This window comes from Octopus bimaculoides, chromosome 6 (assembly GCF_001194135.2).
Source record: "Octopus bimaculoides isolate UCB-OBI-ISO-001 chromosome 6, ASM119413v2, whole genome shotgun sequence".
Lineage (NCBI taxonomy): Eukaryota > Metazoa > Mollusca > Cephalopoda > Octopoda > Octopodidae > Octopus > Octopus bimaculoides.
The window spans coordinates 70,883,863-70,908,211 of record NC_068986.1 but is presented as its reverse complement, the minus strand read 5'-3'; the positions used below and the strand labels follow the sequence as shown (position 1 = coordinate 70,908,211).

General features: G+C 35.5%; 1 protein-coding gene across 2 annotated transcripts in view; it reads right to left on the bottom strand.

The window, feature by feature from the left end:
- The window catches only part of LOC106873390 (prostaglandin reductase-3), a 101,038-nt gene that overhangs the window by 48,522 nt on the left and 28,167 nt on the right, over window positions 1-24,349 (bottom strand). For both annotated transcript variants that reach the window (XM_052968857.1, XM_052968858.1), the window contains exons 2-3: window positions 15,345-15,486; window positions 6,351-6,438 (exon numbers count right to left, since the gene is read on the bottom strand). In XM_052968857.1, coding sequence (XP_052824817.1) covers window positions 6,351-6,438; window positions 15,345-15,481 — 225 coding nt within the window. In that variant the 5' untranslated portion in view covers window positions 15,482-15,486. The remainder of the gene's footprint in view (window positions 1-6,350; window positions 6,439-15,344; window positions 15,487-24,349) is intronic.

Genomic DNA, 24,349 nt, shown 5'->3' with positions numbered 1-24,349 from the left:
ATTTAGAGGTAGCTTCCAATGTCCTCTTAAAATTACCTCCCACCTCTTCCTTCAATTAGCTGGCTGTGGGCACAAACCATCTTTAAATAAATGATTTTTACAAATCAACATTTTTCACATTTTGTTTTTAATTTTTAGTCCCAGAGGAGCAAGAAACAGGAACCAACCAGTCAAGTGGTAGTCTCGTTAATTTAGCAACAAAATGTATATCAATAATTAAAAAAACTAAAAATGCCTCCTAATAGACAAACAAATAAGCCTCTTAAGAAGAGCTCTCAGTTATGTTACAAATACAGAACCAAAAATAATAATAATGATGATGGGGGTGGGGGTGGGGTGATGGTGGTGATGATAATGATGAGGAAGAAGAGGAGAACAACGATGACGATGATGACAACAGCAATGATGACAATGATGATAGTGAGAGTAGTAGCAGCAACAGCAGTAGTGGTAGTGGTGGTAGGGAAATTGCACCCATCAAGAATAGTGGCCAAGGTGCTCAGAATATGTAGCTAGGTAGGATATATGATAGTCACCCAAATAGTTAATCAAGTAATGCAGGAAGGTGCCCTACCTAATGACTGCATAACAATATGATCATAAACTGCTACAACAGAAGATTCAAAAGAAAGAGATTATAGAGGTATCATATTGTTGAATCAGGCTATGAATATCTCCGAGAAAGTTATAGAACAATTGATTCAGAAACAGAGTTAGTTTAAATGAAATGCAGTTTCAGTTTGGCTTCATGCTCACAAAATGTACCTCAGATGCAATCTTCCTAATACGACAGCTGCAGTTGAAATACTTGGCTAACTACCCAGTATAAATTGTGGACACACAAAAGAAAATGTAATGAGTTCACAGACAGGCTAACAGAGAAAACATGTTTTGTATGTGGCAGATTACATTGGAGCAATACACACAAAGTGCACAGTGGAAATACACTTTTTTAAATGCTTGGCTGGCTCACTGGAAGTAGTCGATAACTTCTATTGTGTACGTGATATATTTAGTAAGGAGGATGTTTATTCAGGAAGTATTGTAGCTATGATAAAAATGTTGTTAAAGAAAATTCAGGAAGCTACAATCTCTGCAATAATGATTCTTTCTACTATAGGCACAAGATCTGAAATTTTGGGGGAAGGGGTTAGTCGGTTATATCAACCCTAGTGTACACCCCAAAAGGATGAAAAGCAAAGTTTACTCATTGGAATTTGAATTCAGAAGAAATTCTGCAAAGCATTTTGTCCAGTATGCTAATGATTCTGTTATGCTGCTAGCTTGCTACCTTACCCTCTGGAATAATATTGACTTTTTGCATAATCATAAGTCCACAAATTGAGATGAGGAATTAATTTAAATAACCCTAGTAATACTTGACTGATGTTTATTTTATTGATCTTATGAGGACAAAAAGACCAAGTCAGTCTTGGCAAGACCTGAACTGAGAATATAAAGGGACTTAAACACTTGCAATTAGCCCAGCTAAAAATCAGTGACCACTGGGCCTCTCAAATTCTATGTTCGTTCCAATACCAGTGAGTAACTGAGGGAGAAGATATAGAATTTTACATTAAATGATAGTGCAAATTCCTGAGATGTTGTTCAAAAAGTCTCTAGTATCTAGCAATGGGCCTCTACTGAGTAATTTTCCCACCTGTACTATTTAGTATATTGTAGGACTGCATAAGAGAAAGTGAATCACAAAACAGGGCATTGAGACATTTCATTATTCTGAAGCTGAGGGCCTCATCTGAATATTTGCAACAAAATGGACTTCACTAAAGGTACCCAAAGGACAGATTGTTGTTGTTTTGTAGCCCCTGTATCAATCCTGATTGAGCAGATTCATGATGAAGGACATTCCAGCAATGATCATCCCATCTTTATTTCAGACACTCGATACTTTCTTTTTCTAAGATGTCAGGGTGTGGTTTGAAGGGAATTTGGTTGCTATTTCTAGTAGGTTGTGTTACTACATAGAGGTTCCTGAGCTGGCTCAATTCAAAGACCAAATTAAACTAAATGGTGTGTCAGACCTAAAATAAAATTTTTAAAGAGCTATATTGTTTTATTGTGACACTAGCACTTGCAAGATTGGGTCACTCAAATTCCACTCTGCCCTCTGTTAGCTTTTTATAATTCATTGTAACCAAACCTCTTAGATCTTGGTTATAGAAGTTATGCACTTCTTAAGATACTTCTTTAACAACTGGTTGCAAGTTCAAAGGGCAACCAGGAAAGTAGGAATTCAAGGAAAGAAAGACAGAGAGTAACGAGAAAGAAAAGAAAAACAGGATATAGTGACAGAAACAAAAGAAGAAAATTGTTTTAAAAATTTAAACAAAACAAAAAGAGAATTTGAAGAGAGAGGTGTACAATTTGGGAATGAAGCAAAAATACTTAGCAGATATTGATACAAGCTTTTTAGTTAAGAGTTATCTACTTAAGAACAGTAATTCCTCAACTAGCCAGGCACTTTTATAACCTACAGGGAGGAGGATCGAAGTGCAATAAAAGGAAGACAAGATTATGAAAGGTATGTTACAGGTGAGTAAGAGTGATAGGTGCTTGAAGATGATTTTTTTTAAGCTTTATATATAAGGAAAGGAAGAAAGAATGGATGAAATGGAAAATGTAATTGGGAAATTAATGCAACAAAACCTCAGTTAACTTAGTTGTGTTTAAAAATAAAACAGAGGAAACTGTGTTACCAAGACTAATACTCTGTTCACAGCAAGCCAATGGTACAAGAAATCAGAGTAGAGCTAGGGTCAGGGTTAGGATTAGAATTAATTTGTGTTGGCTGTTTTGACCCATGCTCAGTTGTTAAAAAGAGTAATATCTTTCTTGCATACATTGTTACTTTTATGTCATATCAATATGAGTATGTATTGGTGAAATCTAGTTGTTTACAAAGTAAAGATTTGGAAATAGAATGGAAATAGAAAGTTAAAAGTCCACTTCATAAAATTGTAAATTTGACATTATTTATTATTGATATTTCTAACCAAATTAATTATGGCAATAATTTTATTTTATTCTAGAGATTAGCTGCTGACTTGATATTATGATTAAATTTATGAAGTAGCTTTTTTGTCGTGTTTTTTACTTTTATTTGTTTTTTCGTGTGTGTGTTTTTTTTCAACCTAATTTCAGATTTAAGAAGGCTGATTAGTTTTTTGATATTGTTTTGTTTGTTTTTTGAGGGTTTTTTTTTCATTTCAAGTTAGATTCATAGTTACACTTGTGACACTTAATAATTATAAACTCCTATTACTTAAGTGAATACCTCAAATCTATCAATTTTAACCTTATCTGCTATGACCTTAGTCTTTCAATTGATGCTGATATACATTTCTGGGTTAGCTCTCTTATCATTTGGAATTATGTTAGCCATTGGATAGAACTGAGATACCCTTATTTGAGTAATCCAGCTAATAGGGATCTGTGATTGATTAGATGACTTATAGTATGGAGAGCATTCTACTACAAATGTAATTAACTTCTTAGTTTTTACCTTCAATCTTAGTACCAACCTATACAAATCATATAAAAAAAACAATGAGAACCTCACCTTTATTAATACAGAACCATGTATTTAAAAACAGTAGTTTTTAAGCAACCTAGTTAAAAATCTTAGTAGAATACCAAACCTGCATGCAAATAATAGAAATTTTTTTATGACAGCTCCCAATTACAATGATATACCAAAGACCAGTAGCTTTAAGGATAAGATCTAAGCAATACAGAAACTGCAGCAAGATTTGTAATTTGCGTATTGGTGAGAAAATTTAATATTAAAACATTTGAGACAACCAGGGGTCTACCTTAATTTAACATTGGAAAAATACTTGGAAAATGCAAATGAATAAAAGTAAATTTTGAGTTCTTGGTCAGAGCTGTCCTAAAGGTACAACACACAGACAATTGACCTTGGTACCTGTACAACAGATACAAGAATTCCAATTCTGTAACTTGACCTCTAAATTCTGACTTTATATTTTAGTGCATGGTCTTTACCTTCTACACTTTTCATTTCTCAAACATTATCCAGCAGACCATAGCCACTCTACCTATATTCTCTCATACATAAATCCACCTATATCTCTCCTATCTTTCTATCTTCCTTCGTTTCATTTATTTTTCCTTCCAGCCATCCATCTGTCTATCCATCCCTCCATCTATTCATCTATCAATCTAGATCTGTTCCTCTATCTTCCTGTTTACCTTCCTATCCATCTATCCAGTCAACTAGCAAAATGTTTGTCTGTCTTTCCCTCTACCTACCTGTTTGTCATGCTTCCTCACTTTCTTTTGTTTTTTTAATTTTCTTTACTTTTCTTCTCATTCCCTTTGTTCCTCTCTTTCTTCATTCATTCCTTTCTCTCTTTCTTTCCTTTTACTATTCTCTTCTCTCTTTCTGTTCCCATTAAGCAAAGAGAGAAAACACCTTAGATGAAAATCTAGTTCATCCCACCTTCTCTATTTCACTAACATAATCACAATAGACTAGCTCTTAATAATTTTTGCTTTCTTCCATGATGGAAGACTTTCATGCGAACCAAGACAGCCTGAAAAATCTTGTATACAACTAAAACATAATACATAAAACAATTTGTAACCAATTATATCTTAATGGTTGCTTATATCACACAATTAAACTTCACCCATCTAACACCATCTATATGCATTACATGACTGTGTTGGTACAGACATATAATGCTGAATCATAACAGATGATAAAGTGCTAGGAAATTTATGCAGAAAGAATAAGTAGAAGAGGAAAACCAAGGAAGATATGGAAAAACTGGTGAAAGCTGATTTCACTCAGGATGCTACGCTCACAAAAGAAATAACAAGGAAATGCAACAAGTGGTGGGATGCTGTGTACAAAAAAAAATCATCTCACCTATGTGATAATGGAAAGAATAGACGTAAAACACTGAGATACATATATATATATATATATATATATATATATATTGTCAGTAAATCATAAATCTGAAAAAGAAGCACATTCTAAGTTATAGAGCAGTAGAGAATCTAGCAAAAGATAGTTATGGCCAGTTCAAAAGGTTGTCCAGTGTTTTGCATCCGTAAAGTGCTTAGCTTTATATACATCTCATCAGACCCCAATGGCTGGTGGCCTATAACCTCACTTCAAAATGGAAGGAGAAAAGGCTTCATGGCTAGTTTTTGAACACACAGACAAAGAAGAAGGGTGAAGCACAAGGGACTGTCTTCCTTAGACCACTATCCGGAATCCACTCCATCAGCTTGCAGGTCCCAGGATTTCAGTAGGAATCACCTAAAGTGTAAGCAGGGTCCAAAGACTTCCATCCTGGAATTTAAGATGTTCCCCAGGTCAAGGGAGTTCTTTAATATCCTCACCCATTCCACTATGCATAGCTTGCAATGTTTGCTCCCCTTTATGGACATGGCTCAGTGGTTAGCATGTAGGGCTCACAATCATGTGGTAGTGATTTCAATATCTGGACTAGGCTATGTGTTGTGTTCTTGAACAAGACACTTTATATCACATTGGTCCAGTTCACTCAGCTGTAGAAATGAGTTGCAATGTCACTGGTGCCAAGCTGTATTAGTCTTTACCATTCCCCTGGATAACATCAGTGGCATGGAGAGGGGAGGCTGGTATGCATGGGTGACTGCTGGTCTTCCATAAACAATCTTACCTGGACATGTGCTTCAGAGGTTAACTTTCTAGGTGCAATCTCATGGTCATTCATGAATGAAAGGGGTCTTTACCTTTTTTACACACATGACACAAAGCTTAGTGGTCAGGATGTTGCACACACGATCACAAGATCATGACTTCAATTCCTGAACTAGGCAGTGCATTGATTCTTGAGCAAAACACTTCATTTCTCACTGCTCCAGTCCACTCAGTTGTAAAGGAGTAACTTTGCAACAGTCCGGCATCCCTTCCTGTTCAATGGGTATGTTGTGATTTTGGTCACTTATTCTTCGTGGAAACTGAGTAACCATTCCTTTGAGTTCTACAGCTCAAAACAATTAATATTCACATTAGTGACACATAAAAAAAGAAAATAATATAACTAATATTGGTTTCACATTTTGGCACAAGGCTTGCAATTTCAAGATAAGGGATAAGTCAATTACATTAACCCTAATGATCAACTGGTACTTACTTCACCGGCCCTGAAAGGATGAAAGGCAAAGTCTACCTCTGCAGAATTTGAACTCAGAACATAAAGACAGATTATAGCCTCTAAGCATTTTGCCCAGCACACTAATGATTTGGCCAGATCACCATCTTAATAATATAAGTAATATAAAAAGCAAAAATGAACAAAGGACAGTACCTCAAAGCCACAATCAAATGGTGGCTTTACACTTGGGTCATATTTTCCTGCTGTAAAATTAATGTCTGATGCATTAATTCCAACAAATCTAGAACAAAATAAAGAGAAAATTAAATACCTTGTACAATTAATTTTATCAATTATTCAGTTGTTGTTTATTTTGCGGGAGATGGTAAGGTCTTATTTTCCTTAAATTTTTAAATATTTTTTACTACTTGTCATTTCAGTTGAAGTTGTACTCTTTCATATAAAACTCTAATCTGCAGTCTGGTCCCATAAATATACATACAATCATCTAATTCTTTATGCTCTTCACAGATGGAAAGTATTACTTAGCTATGCTGTTATCTAATATCAGGCTTTCTAATAGCTTATGCAAAACCAGTTGGTAAGATCAGCTGAAATTGTTATCTATAATACTGCATACTTTGATTAATATATGAATATTCTTCTTTTACTTGTTTCAGTCATTAGACTGCAGCCATGCTGGGGTACCATCTTGAAGAAATTTAGTTGAATCAATTGATCCTAGTACTTTTTTTGCTTGTTAAGCATGGCACTTATTCTATTGGTCTTTTTTGCCAAACTGCAAAGTTGCAGGGTCTTTTTTGCCAAACTGCAAAGTTGCAGGGTCTTTTTTGCCAAACTGCAAAGTTGCAGTTGTGAAACGGTGGTGGGGGACAAACACACACACACACACACACACACACACACACACACACATGCACGCACATACATAAACGATGAGCTTCTTTCAGTTTCCCTCTACCAAATCCACTCAGGACTTTGGTCAGCCCAAAGCTATAGTAGATGACATTTGCCCAAGATGCCACACAGTGGGACTGAATCTGGAACCATGTAGTTGGGAAGCAAGCTTCTTACCACACAGCCATTCTTGATACATATGTACACAGAAACAAAATTTAGGCTAACAACATAGATAACCAGAATACTATATCTCAAACTACTAACTGCTGTGTTAGATCCCATTGTAATTCAGAAACAATTGAAGGCTTTATCCTCATTATAAGTAGATATTTAAAAATGCTATCATAATACTATTTCTCTATTAAGTATGATGTAGTGACCAAAACATTAAACAATTCTTCTCAAAGAAATGTATGCAAAAACAGTGTAGAAGAAACTACACTGACATGAAATACATAAACATTCACAATTTGAAGCAGTAGTAGTGGAATGTTCCTATCAGAAGATCAGTGAAATACAAGTAGAACAGTCCAAACATAGTTCTCTGGAAAAGTGAGAATATACTGGCTGCTGTAGAAGTTACTTGCTTAGTAAACATTAGCATCAATTCAAGAATACCTCTGGAGAACTGAAGAGAAATCTATATTATACAACACTCTAACTTCATATGTACACATGCACATATCAAAAGATATAAATACAAACGTAATGACATGCATACATGCAAGCATACAGAACTGTATGTTTATAGATTCACACACACACACACACACACACACACACACACACACACACACACACACACACACACACATGTATACATACAATGTGGTGTCAAAATTAGTTACCTCAGTAAAAGGGAGTTGTTTGATTGTTCATTTTGAAAATAAAAGAAAACTATCCCTAAAACTTTAGCCATTAATACAAACCTGATAAAAAAAAATGGTTATCTTCTTCAGATCTTTGACTCACTTCGAAACAGGAAGTTCATATCATAGAACCAGCGGTGGTCCCAGGCAGCTTGGTATTGAAAGAGTTATGAAAGTAAAGCAGCACCACTTGAATCTGTTGACTATATGGCTAGACTATAGAAAAGCTTTTAACTCTGTCCCTTAATCATGGATACAAGAGTCACTATGCTTTACTAAGGTTCCATCTGCTATAATCGATACCATTAAGAGATTGACAATGACATCATCTTCAGAGCAATCGATAAGAACTAAAGATACTATTATAGTCACTAACAGAATTAGGCTAACAACCAGAATATTTCAAAGTGACAGCTTATTTATAATGCTTTTCATCCTAACTGTGAACCCCATCAGTCTTGTTAAGAAAATGCAAAGGTTATATAACAATATCTGCTGAAGAAGCAGATTTATATCACCCACACCTTTTTGTTCACGACCTTAAGTTGTATTTGAGTAATATTCATATCATAACATGAAAAGACAGAACTGGGCACATTTTTGTAGGACATTGGAATAGAATTTAGTCAGGATAGGTGTTCGTATTTGGTAGTAAAACGAGGAAAGATTATTGACCAGACAAAGAATATGAATATAAATGGCCTGTCTATCTCTTCTATCACCAGTGATGAATATTACAAATAACTTGGAATCCACAAGAATATTGCATGTGTTGGTGTAGTGAGTAAAGTCACAGAAACAAAAGAATACTTCAGCAGAGCTGCCTGTATTCAATAAAGCCATATAGCACAATGCTTTTGTAGCACTAGAGTCAGTACCAACATTTGGGATAATAGACTGAACACTTGAAGAAATCTGCAGCTTGGACATTAGGACTAGAAAGACACAAAAAAATTATTGGTATCTTCCTCCATTAACAGTGACAATGACAGGATGTATGTTAAACAGAGGTTTGGAAGCCATCTTGATGATCTTTGAGTGCTGCATATCAGTTAGACTATATTTGACAAACAATATAGAGAGAAAGGAATACACAGCAAAAGTAATAACATCATGTGATAATGCAAAGAACTCCTAAATAAGTACACTGAATATACAACTGTTCTGTGTGAACTAAGTGTGGTTGGCTTGACCAACTTAACCAGAGACTTGGGGAAGAAATCATCATACCAACAGAAAGTTACACATGAGTACACATCCTGCATGATAGAGAATACTAACAACAAAGACAGGAATAGTAACCTCTTCAGGAATTGTGATAAATACATCACACCTCACCTAGAAAAGACAACAGCTAAATATCAGGTGGAAAATAATGCAGGTGGAAAATATCACCTGCATCATCAGCAGATGCCAAAAATGTCTGCAAGATACTACATTCCCATGAGACACAATATTGTTGACAATACCATTCACAATGCTGGAAGGATTGTTCTGATGGTTGTGCTAAAGGCATACCAGAATCAGAATGTATCCACACCTTTACAATAAAGGTTACTGATAGAACATTCCAATGAATGCAACATGGTGCAGACAATATATCAGATAGTGTTCTATGTGAGTGGGAGCAAAATTCATGCACTATTCTAAAGATCAACAGTGCAATGGATGTGAATAGCTCCAATTACTGGTGGATGAAGAATGTGCTAAAGTATTAACAATCAATACTCATAAAGGTCTCTACCGTTTCAAAAGACTGCCATTTGGGGTTAAGGTCGCACCAGCAATATTTCAGCAAGTGATGGATACTATGCTAGCAGATTGTGAGTTCACGGTCCCATACTTGGATGACATATTGATCAAAAGTGAATCGAGGGGCCAACATGTTGAACATATAGAAGAGGTTTTCAAACAAATTAGCGATTATGGGTTTAAAGTAAGTGAGGATAAATGTGAATTTTTCTTGACAAAAATAAAGTACTTAAGACAGGTGATCGATGAAAATGGACGAAAACCGGACCCTTCTAGGATCGACGCAATAAAAAAATGCCTGCTCCCACTAACAAAACAACACTACAAGCATTTTAGGGGTGGTAAGTTATTACCAGTTGTACATACCTAAAATCTATGAGCTAAGAACTCCATTGAACAAATTACTAAAGAAGGACTAGAAATGGGATTGGACAAACGAATGTCAGAAAGCATTCAAGGAATTAAAAAAGCGGTTAGCATGTGAGTTATTAACTTATTTCGACCCAAACCTGAATAATAATTGTGGCATCGGATGCCAGTGAATATGGAACAGGAGCTGTGATATTACATAAATTTAATGATGGTAAAATCAAAGCTATTGCACATGCATCGAGAGTTCTATTACCAGCAGAAAGATACTACAGCCAGATTGAAAAAGAGGCATTATCATTAATCTTCACAGTAAAAAAATTCCATAAATTCTTACATAGGAGGAAGTTTACACTGCAAACGGATCACTGACCGTTACTGTCTATTTTCGGTTCAAAAAAGAGCATCCCCACACATTCAGCAAACTGCTTACAGCGCTGGGGGATGACCCTGTTGAACTACAATTTCCAGATTCAGTTTTTGCCATTAATGAAAATGGGACACACAGACGGGTTGTCTAGGCTAATTCCAAAATATGAGGAACCTTTTGAAGACACAGTGATTTCATCATTAAAACTAGAAATGGAACTGAAGAACATTTTGTGCAATGTAGTACATGATTTGCCGGTAACGCTGGAACAAATTAAATTGGAATTAGGAAAAAATAGGTTCATAAACAAGATTAAAAAAATATTGAGTAACACGAGAAATATAAATGAGCGGGATGCAGGGTCAAAGCACTATTCATTATGTAATGAGGTATTATCATATGCACAAAGAGTGGCAATACCTGAAGTGCTGCAATACAGAGTATTAAAAGACTTCCATGTAGGACATCCGGGGATTGTCCGGATGAAGAGTCTCATGAGGACTTACATTTATTGGCCGAATATGGACAAGCAAATTGAGAGACTGGTAAAACAGTGTAGGGGATGCACTATGGCAGCAAAGGCGCCCCCAGTGCAGATTCAACCATGGGCAAAAATGGATTCAGCATGGTCTAGACTGCATGTGGATTTCGCAGGACCAATAAATGGCTCTTGTTATATCATTGTGGTGGATAGCTATTCCAAATGGCCTGAAGTGTGTAAATGTTCAAGGCCAACCACACATGTGACGACTGACTTCTTGGAGGAATTATTCGCTCGTTATGGGGTGAGAGATACGATCATGTCAGATAATGGTACACAATTCACAGCGAAGGAGTCCGAAAGATTATGTAAGTCAGTTCAAATGAAGCATGTGTTAAAATCAAATGGGTTAGTGGAAAGATTCATCAACACATTCAAGAGAGCTTTAAGAAAGACCAGACGGGAAACCCTCAAAGATACAAACATGACAAAGTTTTTGCAGATGCATAGAATAACACCGAATCCAAATGCAGAGTCTGGTAGGTCACCCGCAGATTTGATGTTTTCCAGAAAAATTTGTTCTATTTTGATAAATTGTTGCTGTGTAGGAAACAGAAAATAGAAAATTCAGGAAGAAGAACGAGATTTTTAACATGGGTGATGAAGAGTATTTTAAAATGTATACAGAAACAGAAAACAGGACTGAGAACAAAGAAGTATAACTGGACGTCTGGGTAACGTGATGTACATGGTAAACGGACCAAAATCTGAACACAGAAGGCATATAAACCAATTAGAAAAAAGATATACCAAAAATGAAGAGAAGCGAGAGGAACCAATGGATATATGGTGTGATTTGTTTGAGGTCCCAGAACCACAAGCAGAAGCAGAACCGACACGTAGGTCAAACAGGAAGAGGAAACCTACAGAAATGATGGAAATTAACGCTAAGAGAAAAAGATATGCCAGTTTCTCACCAAAGAAATAAAATTGATAAATTTGAGTTCAGTAAAAAAAAAACTCTCAATAGGGGCGGTGTTGTGTGGACACCCCCAGACAATAAGTAGGCTAGTCCAATACGTATAAATAGTGGACATGATAGCTAGATGGGAAGCGTCGCATAGAACGAGCTGGAGCCATTGGTAGACTGGACATCGAGTTCTGTTGAGTCGAGTCGTCGGAAGTGAGAGTTCGGTAGTTGAGTAGAGGTACATTATTGGTGAAGGCATGCTATCTGAATGTGCGATATAACAGAGAAATATCACCATCTTTGAAACTAGGTAAGCGTTGACAACAGGAAAGACACCTGACTATAAGAAATCTGCCTCAATGGATTTCATCAAACTCATATGAGCATGAAAAGTTGACATTTAAGTGACTGAAGGACATAGTTTCCCTCCATCTATCTTTGTGAAGTATTATTCTCATACATGAATATAGTAAAATCTAAAACAAGAAATGTATTAACAAATGAGCACTAAGAAAATAGTTTATATTTATCATTGTTAGCAATATGTAGTATAAGTGTACTTATGATTGATTTCAAATTAATCATTCTTCTTTTTCCTATCCATATCAATAAAAACACGCAATGTAAATTACTAACATACCATTGAGACATGGTGCTGATATTAAAAACACTGAACAAAATAAATATATTAGATTACTAGCATTGGTTTTGAATTGAATGGTGTGTTGAGTACATATTTTCCAATTTTATTTTAGCAAAAATAATTCTTGGGCAAGTAAAAACTTTTCAATAATTGCTCAAGATGTAAAATTTGTTATTTCTAACTGCCTCTCCAAAGCTAAGTTGTGGCTCTGACACACATTTTATAAGGCAGATTGTATCCAAGAGTGCATATGTGAGTTTATTCCACTTCAATAATCTTATCAAATATGCTGAATGGAACCCATAAAGAAATTATAACATTAAAAGCAGCCCTTCACTCACTATATCATCATCATCATCATCATCATCATCATCATCATTTAACATTCATGTTGGCATGGGTTGGACGGTATGACTGAAAACTGATATGCTGGGGAACTGCACCAAGTTGCAATCTGATTTGGCATGGTTTCTACAGCTGGATACTCTTCCTAATGCCAACTACTCCAAGGGTGTAGTGAGTGCTTTTTATGTGCCAGTTACGTAACACCAGCATCAACCATGACTATGATCTCACTTGACTTAACAGGTCTTCTCAAGCATGATATATCGCGAAGGGTCTCAGTCACTTGTCACTGCCTCTGTGAGGCCCAACATTCAAAGAGTGCATTTTATGCACCACCAGCACAGATGCCAGTTATGGGACACTGGCATCGGCCATGACCATGACTATGATTTCACTTAGCTTGATGGTCTTCTCAAGCTCGGCATATTGCTCAACATTTGCAGGGTGCTTTTTATGTGCTACGAATGTGGGTGCCAGTTACATAACACTGGCATTGGCCATGACTATGATTTCACTTGGCTTGACAGGTCTTCTCAATCACAGCATATCTGAATGATGTTTAACATCTCATACAATCCATCCGTCAACCCATCTTCTCTGCCCAATACTCCTGGAAAGGTCATGGGGGAAGAAACAACCTCAGGCACCTCCTCCATAGGGTACTATCAAAAGCAACCATCATTAGATTTTCTGGCTGGATTTCCAAGCATGACCAACTAAGGCTATGAATATCATCTAGCCATTTCATTCTTGGTCTACCCTAGTTTGGCTTAGCTTGAAGAATCCAGTTTGCAATTCTTTCCAGTAACATTCTAATCATATGTCTGTAGCACCAGAACTCAGACCTCTCAATGCAGAGAAGTAATACCTTGACCAAGAGAGACTCCCTAATCTCCAAGTTACCCACCCTGTTGTGTAAGGTTACTCCAGAGATCCTTCAGAGGAACCCCGTTTCAGCTGTTTGTATCTACAATCGAATATAATAGTTACCAAAATTAAGGGTATGATCCTGTAAGATCTGCTCTCTCGATTCATTTTCATACCTTTTTTAGTAAATTTCTATAATGGTGCTTTCTACTGTCAACTCACAAATTTTAACTCAAGTATGCATACTTCCATAAATATTCATACAAGCATAACTGGCTATCATATATCTGCAAACATTCCAATCACTTTTACAATATACTTGTGCACAGTTTTTCTTTCTTTTTTTTTTCTCATGAATTGATATTTCATATGTAATAAATTATATTCAGCTCATTCCCCTAGAGTAGAGTGAGTATGATTAGAAATGTTTTCCTTGTAAGTTGTTTTTGTCATGTGACATTAATTATGATTCAAGCTGAAATGCATATAAATTGATGACTTGATAGTTCCACACTTATTACAGCCAATTAGCATTCATCCCCATTCTACCCACTCCACTCAAATTATTTATTCTGTCTTATAAGGTATTGTTATTGGTGATAAATAGTCAGTGTGAATTTAAATTTTGTCTAGCTTAGTTGCCAGTTATGTCAATTAAGTGCAATAATTTTGAAAGCTAGCAACATTGAGCAGTTCATTTGCCCAGCTTTATTAATGATTTTAAATCAATATTATAAAGTACATTAATGCAACACCTTCCACAATGGCTGGTACCAATAAAAGAAAGAGTTGTTAGCAAAAGTACTTTGTTTGACAGATATTTTTTTTTTCTTTTCATGGAGCTCAACCAAAAGTATGTGTGTCTTATTTGTAAAGATTCAGTCAGCGTTTATAATGAGAATACTGTCTAACACCACTATTTAACTAATTATAATAAGGAATATGAAAATATGAAAGGGGCTTTGCTTTTAGACAAACTAGCATATTTTTTAAAAATCAGCAAATTATTTTCAAGAGACATATTAATGAAAATCTGTCCAAAACACAAGCTTTGAAGTGTGCGAGCTAATTTAAAAGAAAGTGAAGCCACACTTTGAAGGTGAGTTTGTTAAATAAATAATAATTAATTTGAAGCAGTGATTGCACATCAAGTTGCCAACTACAGTACTCAATGACTAAACACTCTTTTTCCCTAATCTAGCTTTGTATTAATTTCATACCAGATTTTAAAATAAAACCATTCATCATCATCATCATCATCATCATCATCATTGTTTAACGTCCGCTTTCCATGCTAGCATCGGTTGGACGATTTGACTGAGGACTGGTGAAACCGGATGGCAACACTAGGCTCCAATCTAAATTTGGCAGAGTTTCTACAGCTGGATGCCCTTCCTAACCCTTCTAATTACAATCTGCATGAGACCACCATGTTTCTATGGTATAAATTTCCTATTTTAAAGATCTGCAAATTAAAAGTTTCCATCAACATTTCATGTTAATTTATGTTCCAAATACCAGCTTAATAATGAAAATTATTGTACTAGATTCTTCATTATTTTCGAAATTATTTGAAACAAATACAGAATATTTCAACAGAAATATAACAAAAGGGCTAACCTGTTTTTAACCAGAACTTCACCAGCTGCAGGTTTTGGCATTTGAACTTCTTTAATTGAAACAGCATCCCGAAAACTTTTTGACAATTGATTCACCACAAGCTTTCGAAAAGTACTTGGTAATTGTTTCAATGACATTTTGTCTGCAAGCAAAAAAAAAAAATTACATAAAACTATATAGAAGATTGTTGAAAACAATTTCCAAACCATCATCATCATTATCATAAGGTCTAATTTTTCAGGACAGTGAAGTTTTGATAATGATTTATTTAACAAATTTTCTATATTGCTCATAACAATTTTTACTCAAGTTTCAATTACTATCCTCAAAGATATAAACTTTTTTTGTTGAATCCAGATAACCATGAGTCTTCTTGTTATTTGGATTCAAGGTTCCTTCATCCAGCCTCATCATTCTCAGATGTTTTCTCTTCACTGAGCTAATTTTTTTATCCCAGATTTTGTCTTAACAAAGCTAACACTGTAAACTCATTCAGCTCATACTTCCTTATATCAACTACATATCAATATAGCAACAATTTCAAACTACTGACCTAATATATACATATATAAATATGTAATTTTTTGGACTAATGAGTATATGTCAATTTGTGTGTTGAGTAAAGCATGTTCAAAGTTTGGGCTATATTTCCACTGGATCTACTTCAGGAATTCTGCAGTGTAAGTTGAGATAATAATAACTGATGAAGGAAATGGAAGATAGATTTCGCACTAGTCTTTATTCAGTACAACAATCGTTTCGACTCACCCAGCAACTGCCCATTATGGGTAGGATTTTGTACATCTAATAGTGTTGCATCAATCTGTGCAGTTTGTGTCTCATCAGGAACATGCATAAAGAAGAGGATGTCCCATGCGATATACTGAAATGTCCTAGACATGTTGTTCAAGCTTGCTGTATCTTGGTTATGACCAGCTGCAGTTGTCCATGGGTATATATATAGCATAAAAAATATAAGTGATGAAATATAGAGAATACAACCTATCAAAGAAAGATTAGATTTAGGTTAACAGGGAGGGGTGTGAACTCCTGGTCATGAACACACACTCACACAGGCATACAGACACATACAGATGCACCTATACACCCACACGCACCATAAATTAAAGACACAGAATCATAGAAGAAAGAGATAAAACTGTCAAAAAATCAAGAATTACATTAAGGTTAAGGGATAGGAGTCTATGTTCATTGGGCATAGATACATAAATAGATGTACAGACATACACACACACACACACGCACACACACATGCATGTGTGTTGCCAGTATGTGGCTAATGGTGGTGTTGTTGGCTATCCAGATGTAGAATGCATGGCAGACTTTTATTTTTGATCTGACATCCCACTGTGAGGTAGGATCGGTTGTCATTTACAGATGACCACTTTCTGGGCAGGAAGTATTAGCAGACATATACACATGTACACCAATATTTGTATATATATATATATATATATATATATATATATATATATATATATATATATATACATATATACACACAGCCACATACTCATATGTGCCTATATACAACTAGAGTGTATATATGTACCTACATACATCCATACTTTCATGCTGCCATGCTTCAGTGATATGCAAGCTCATTCTGAAGGTAACATATACAACAGTCACAATACACTGTTACATATATGAATAAGTATACAACAATCAACAATACATGTATAAAAAAGTGGAAGTTGGACAGACTTATGTGCATGGTTGCATAAACAGACAGACAATAATGACAATACATATTATATAAAATAATTGAATTGCAAGAGTTGTACATAGAATTGTCTTTATAGTATTCGACAATAATATCGATGGCAGAGTTGTATATAAATATGTGTATATCATCATCATCATTATCATCATTTAGCAACCATTTTCCATGCTGGCATGGGTTAGACAGTTTACCTGGAACAGGTAAGCCAGAGAGCTGCACCGGGTTCCGGTCTGTCCTGGCTTGGTTTCCACAGCTGGATGCCCTTCCTAACACCAACCACTCCACAAAGTGTACCAGGTGCTTTTTACATGTCACCAGCATGCGCACCTTTTACGTGTCACTAGCACAGGTGCCTTTTATGTGTCACCAGCACTGGTCTGTAGTTAGCTTGATGTGTCTTCTCAAGCACAGCAAATCACCAAAAGTCTCAATCACTTGTCATCACATCCACGAGATTCAACAGTCAAAGATCATATTGCACCACTTTGTCCCACATCTTCCTGGGTCTACCTATTCCACACATTCCCTCCACAGTTAGAGATCAGCACTTCTTTACACAGCTGTTCTCATTCATATGCATCACATCGCCATACCAGTGCAATATTCTCTCTTGCACACTTTATCTTATGCCCCTTATACCCAATTTTTATCTTAAGACACGCTGTTGTGTTTTCATTACAAAATTCAACCACAAAATTAGACAACTCATATGAGTGCGTCTATAGATTGGGACATGTATGTTGCATTTGTTAATGTAAAAGAGGACTTTTCCATGAACCTACACTCTGTAGTGTGGTGAGTAGTGCAACAACTAAGTTAATAACAATGGCATATATATAAACGGTACTAAAATGAAAGTGGTTGTATCTATCAGCACTCTGTATTCAACCTCATCCTTATCATAATGTTTCAACCAACCAGAGTTTCAAGCTTTTGATAACATATATTCTGATGACTTACTTTACATGAAAGAATGTTTTAATAACTTTTGAAAAAAAGAAAAAAAAGAAACTTCAAACCATGAAAGAGTTAATAAGCATAACAAGAGTTCAGTCTTAAGACGATAAGGACTAACAACTAAGTAGCAATGGAACCAAAAGTCTAGTAGCATATCAAAGACACTGTAATTTACTTTCAACAACATACACTGCCATCCAAATACAACTCATATTGTTACTAATATAATTAAATAAACCAGAATTCATTGTCTGCAAAATCATTGTTGTAATTAGACAGAAATATTTTAGTGTATTGAATTCACACAGACACACATACACACACACGTTATTTATGTATGTGACTGCTTTATATCAGAAACTACAAAACAAACATCATAGACAAACCATATATAGTATTATTCATCATCTCACAAGAAGGTTTATATAACATTTATTTTTATATATAAAGTTCTAATGTTCTTTTTTAATTTCAGTTTCTTTTTTTTTTTCAGTAATTCTATTAAAAAAATCTGACCATTTTTGTTGTACTATAATCTTCCATTCTCCTTGCTGTAGAGAAATACAGAGAATGAGAGGGATGGGGAAGAGAGAGAGATAAACAAATAATACATAAGAGAGCACAAGAGAGAAAACTCAGAAAGGAAGTGGAATACAGACACAGAAGATGAGAAACATACATGAATAAACATATAGAGAGAGGAAGAGAAGTGGTCATATATTTGGTTATCTACTCAGACTTGTCTAGATATTTGCTAGTATTGCCCATTCTACAAACATCAAATGATACATTTGGTGGATAAATCTGAATAAATATTCACATTTCTTAATGCTTAGTCATGTGTATAATGCCTCAATGTCCCAAAGTTTGCAATAGCCACCTTAAATACACATGTGTAAAGAGAAGGGAGATAAGTCATGCATCAACATCGTTCTTGACCTCCTTGGAAGTTTGCAGTTTTAATCTCTGGTTCCAACAAGGCATCATGTAACAATTTAAACAGAGTTCTATATACAAAGTATTGTTGTTGTTGGCACTCCGTCGCTTACGACGTCGAGGGTTCCAGTTGATCTGATCAACGGAACAGCCTGCTCGTGAAATTAACGTGCAAGTGGCTGAGCACTCCACAGACACGTGTACCCTGTACGTAGTTCTCGGGGATATTCAGCGTGACACAGTGTGACAAGGCTGACCCTTTGAATTACAGGCACAACAGAAACAGGAAGTAAGAGTGAGAGAAAGTTGTGGTGGAAGAGTACAGCAGAGTTCGCCACCACCCTCTGCCGGAGCCTCGTGGAGCTTTAGGTGTTTTCGCTCAATAAACACTCACAACGCCCGGTCTGGTAATCGAAACCGCGATCCTATGACCGCGAGTCTGCTGCCCTAACCACTGGGCCATTGCGCCTCCATATACAAAGTATATAGATGGTAATATCAACAAACAGAAAGTCTTTAAAACTCTAAATAACATCACAATGTCCTTGAAACTATTGTTTAAAGATATTCTGTATACTACAATGGAGTAAGTTTCTCAGAATTTCAGGGGAAATCTCCATCTTTTTTAGAAAGTCTGAAATCTATACACAGCCTCTGATCCCTTATATCTGAACTTAACTTGATGGCCTGATATTCTCAACAATCAACAATCAATTTAAGATGCCTACATGTCATGAATTGTCAGTTTTGCTGAGTACTTTTGGTTATCAGGCCAGCTGGAATATTTCCTATATCAGAAAAACTATGAAGACACAAGTACCAGTTGCTTCACTGAGTGCAGGGGTCCCTAAAGTTAAGGGGTTTTTCATAACACATTCCAGAGTTCTTTTTATGATCAGACATAGCTGTATAGTAAGAAGGTTGCTTCCCAACCACATGGTTCCAGGTTCAATCCTGCCTGGCACTTTGGGCAAGTGTCTTCCGCTATATTGCCAAGCTGATCAAAGCCTTGTGAATAAATTTGATCAATGGAAACTGAAAGAAGCCCATTGTGTGTGTGTGTGTGTGTGTGTGTGTGTGTGTGTGTGTGTGTGTGTGTGTGTGTGTGTGTGTGTTTGTGTGTGTATGTGTGTGTCTTTGTGTTTGTCCCCCACTACTGGTTGTCAACTAATGATTTGATTAGATCCTTGTAACTTCGCAGTTTGACAAAAAGAGACCAATAGAATAAGTACCAGGCTTAAAAATAAGTTCTAGGGTTCAATAATGCCCCAACATGGCCACAGTCCAATGACTAAAACAAATAAAAGATAAAAAATAATATATCAGCTCCATCTTGATGATAAAACCACTCTATTAAGATCCATCTTTCAAGTTGGCATGTGGGTTATCAGATAGCAGATAATGTTTAAATCCCAATGGTAGAAGTGATATGGAACCTTTCTCCGATTTAATCTTTAATATTATATTATCAACTAAGGCAGCAAGCAGGCAGAATCGCTAGCACACCAGGCAAAATGCTTAGTGACATTTTGTCCATATTTATGATTTGAGTCCAAACTCTGCAGGGGTCAACTTTGCCTTTCATCCTTTCAGGCTCAATAAAATAAGTACCAGTTGCACACAGGGATCAATTTAATTGACTTAGCCCCTCCCACAAAATTGCTGCCTTGTGCCAAAATTTGAAAGCAATATTACTGTATTAACTAAAGGGAGCAAGCTGGCAGATTCAATAGCACACCAGGCAAAATGCTAAGTAGCATTTTATCCATCTTTATGTTCTGAGTTCAAATTCCACCAGAATCGACTTTGCCTTTCATCCATTTGGGGTCAATAAAATAAGTACCAGTCGAGCACTGGGATCAATGCAATCGACATAACCATGCCCTCAAAATTGCTGGCATTGTGCCAAAACTTGAAACCAATATTACTTTATTATCTTCAAACAGGATTTACACTTGAAAATCTTTCCCAGTTTTTCTCATTCTACAAGCATCAATGAAACAAATGGACAAGACTGCATCAATGCCCACATGATTCGACTTGCAAGTCTTTTTAATACAGATTTCTCATCTTCACTTAACTCTATAATTTTTTTCTTCGCAGTAACATTCCTTTCTTTAATTCTGTCATAAATATAGGTGATGTGCATATATTTCATTCTTAGTTTAACATTCATTCCTAAATACTTGAATGCTCCACTCTCATAAGTTCCTACTTTAAATTCCATTTTCAATGCTGCAATTACATCCTTCTCAAATAATTCAGTTCTACAGAATACAAAATCACCTACATGCATAGCCAGAATATCAATCAAGTTCCTATTTGCATCGTGCCCAAAAGATACAGCATTGTCATAAACACTTTCTACTCTTCTCAGCTCCATCAGTTCTTAATGACTATTTTCTACCATTACTTAGACTAGCAGAAAGATTGCCCTCTGGGTGTTTTCTGCTTGTTATTAAATGATATTTACATATTTGATTCCTAATTTGTGTAATTTTTCTGTTACATCTAATTTTCCTTTGTACTCTTTATTCATTTAATAGTACTCACTCATACAGGAAATGAGTCTAGCATGCCCTCTGACTTTTTGTCTTTGTAACATTCTGAAAAATGGACATCAGGCATAACTACAGAAGTATACCCACCTCCACCAACTTTGTTTCCTCATAACTTTCTAAAAAATAGATATTTTTTACAAATATATTTCAGATGATGTAGATTACGATTATATTAAAAGTTGTTAGGGAAAACTATTTGGAGCTGAGAGACTTTTGTTTCCTCATAACTCTCAGTAAATTGGGCCATTTTTGATGAAATTTTCTACAAATATCTTTCACATAGTAGGCACATATTTGTATATATCATGATTCTTCATATTTTTTATTTCTTTATGCTTAGTATTAATTACTTCGTTTACTTGTTCCTGCTCAGTAAGGAATAAAACTACACATTCCTGCTTATCTATTTCAACAGATTTTTGAATTACCTCTCTCCATTAATCCACATGGTTCAAGTTAACATTAAATAAGATCTTCATTCTCTTCTTCCAGTAATATATCATCTAAGGAATGACAATATTTTCCTTCTGACTTGTGTGATCATCGTTTTCCCTCTTTTCTACTACATTAATTTCATACTCTACTATTTTATTCCTCCCCAATTTTTCTAGTCCTATCTTTTAAACAATCAACAGAATCTGTAACTACTTCATTATATAATCCATTTTCTCCAACACCTTCTTGATCTAGGATTTCACATTTCTTATCCAATAAATATTCATACTGTAGCCGTATCTTCCGCACTGCTTTCAGGTTATCTAGTTTCAACTTTTTTTTTTTTCAGATTCTTTATTATTCTTGTGCACCTTCATCAGTTGATACAGATCCATCTTGTAGAATGCTCTTTCATACCTAATTAATACAAACTGACATTTTTCTACTCAACACCTTAACAGGACTACATCATACTTTGAAATTTTGGCTTCTATAACACTATGTAACAAAACTTTTGTCCTTGGGTAGCAATTGTTATTTCCTATTTGCTTACCCCTAGAATGTATGACAAATGGCTAACATTTCCTTCAAACTTTGCTTTTGTTACATTTATTCAAACCCCAAAGAATCCCTCTCAACTCATGGCTATGATGCTCCGCCACTACTCCTGCTCATCATCAGAGATGCACATACTGTCAGTCACTAAGGAACATGCTCAAGTGGTTATGGTCAAACAACTGACAATTAAATTTGAGTATTGAGCAGAATATTTGCTATAATGATATTTCTGATTAGCACTGAATCTGTCTGAAATTTAATGGAAAATAGGTCAGGTTCAAAACATTGATGTCCAGGTCAGAAAACCAAAGTTTGAAGGGAATAGTAGTCATTTCCTTTAATTTCTAAATAGAAGCAAATAGAAAATAACACTTACAGACCAAAGATAAAAAAAAATTAAAACTCTGTTACACAGCCTAATAGACTACCACAAAATGTTCACCAGACTAACTTCACCTTCTAGAAAACTCTTTCTAACTATATTGAATAACATTTAAAGTTATTTTAACCAAGTCAATAATTGTTGTGGATTCCAGTCAGAATTTAGGCTGCATTAACATTTGAGCTAAATACAAGTTCAATTGAACTATTTAAAGGGTAAAGACCCCCTTTGTTCATGAATGACCATGGGATTGCACCTAGAAAATTACCCTCTGAGGAGGCACAAGTCCAGGCAAGGTTGGTTTTTATGGAAGACCAGCAGTCACCCATGCATACCAGCCTCCCCTCTCCATGCCACCGATGTTATCCAAGTGAAAGGCAAAGGCTGATACAGCTTGGCACCAGTGACATCACAACTCATTTCAACAGCTGAGAGAATTGGAGCAACATAAAATAAAGTGTCTATGCCCTGGGGAATTCTGGAATGCATTTTTAGCACTGATAGCCCATGTGCACATGATTGCAGAGTTTCACATATTTTTCACATATATTGGCATCATAGACCAAACTTGATAGTTTTCTGCAGCTGGGCACCCTTCCTGACACCAACCATCACCAGCCACTGTTTCTGAATGAGGTAATAATCTCCCAGTCTATAAAATGACAAAGAGCAGAGACTTGCTTATATGGAGAACTGGACAAATTGACACCAAAACATGCCTTTTGTTGACGAATATCACACAACATATATATACACAGACACACACACATACACACACAAAACATAAAACCATACAGTTGAGAAGCAAACTTCTTAATCACAGGCTTGTCTATGCCTTATCATTTAACATCATCTTCTATTTGGGCATGGGTTAGATAGTTTGACAAGATTCAATGACTGCATTGTACTCCACCTTCATGCTTTGGCATGGTTTCTACTGCTGGATGCCCTTCCTAATGCTAACCCCTTTACAAACTGTTGTGGGTGCTTTTTTCATGACATCAAAGAATGTTGTGACCTGACCTTGACACACTTGTTAACGTAGTTGCTTCTATGTTTGACTGAACCCTAAACAATAACACAGTTCCCACATCAAACCAAACTCCTTAATTTTCTATTTTTATTGCTCTCCTGTGGATTTCCACTAGATTAATTAATTATTTTGTTTATTTCTCTTTACTATACTATATTACCCGTATATATATGCATACATACACTTTACCCGTATACCTATCCATATATATATACACATACACATACATATGTATATACACATACGTACACACACACATACATATATATATATACATATATATACATATATATATACACACATACATACAAATACAACACACATACATATATACATACACATGTACACACACATACATATACACATATACATATATATACATATATATACACATAT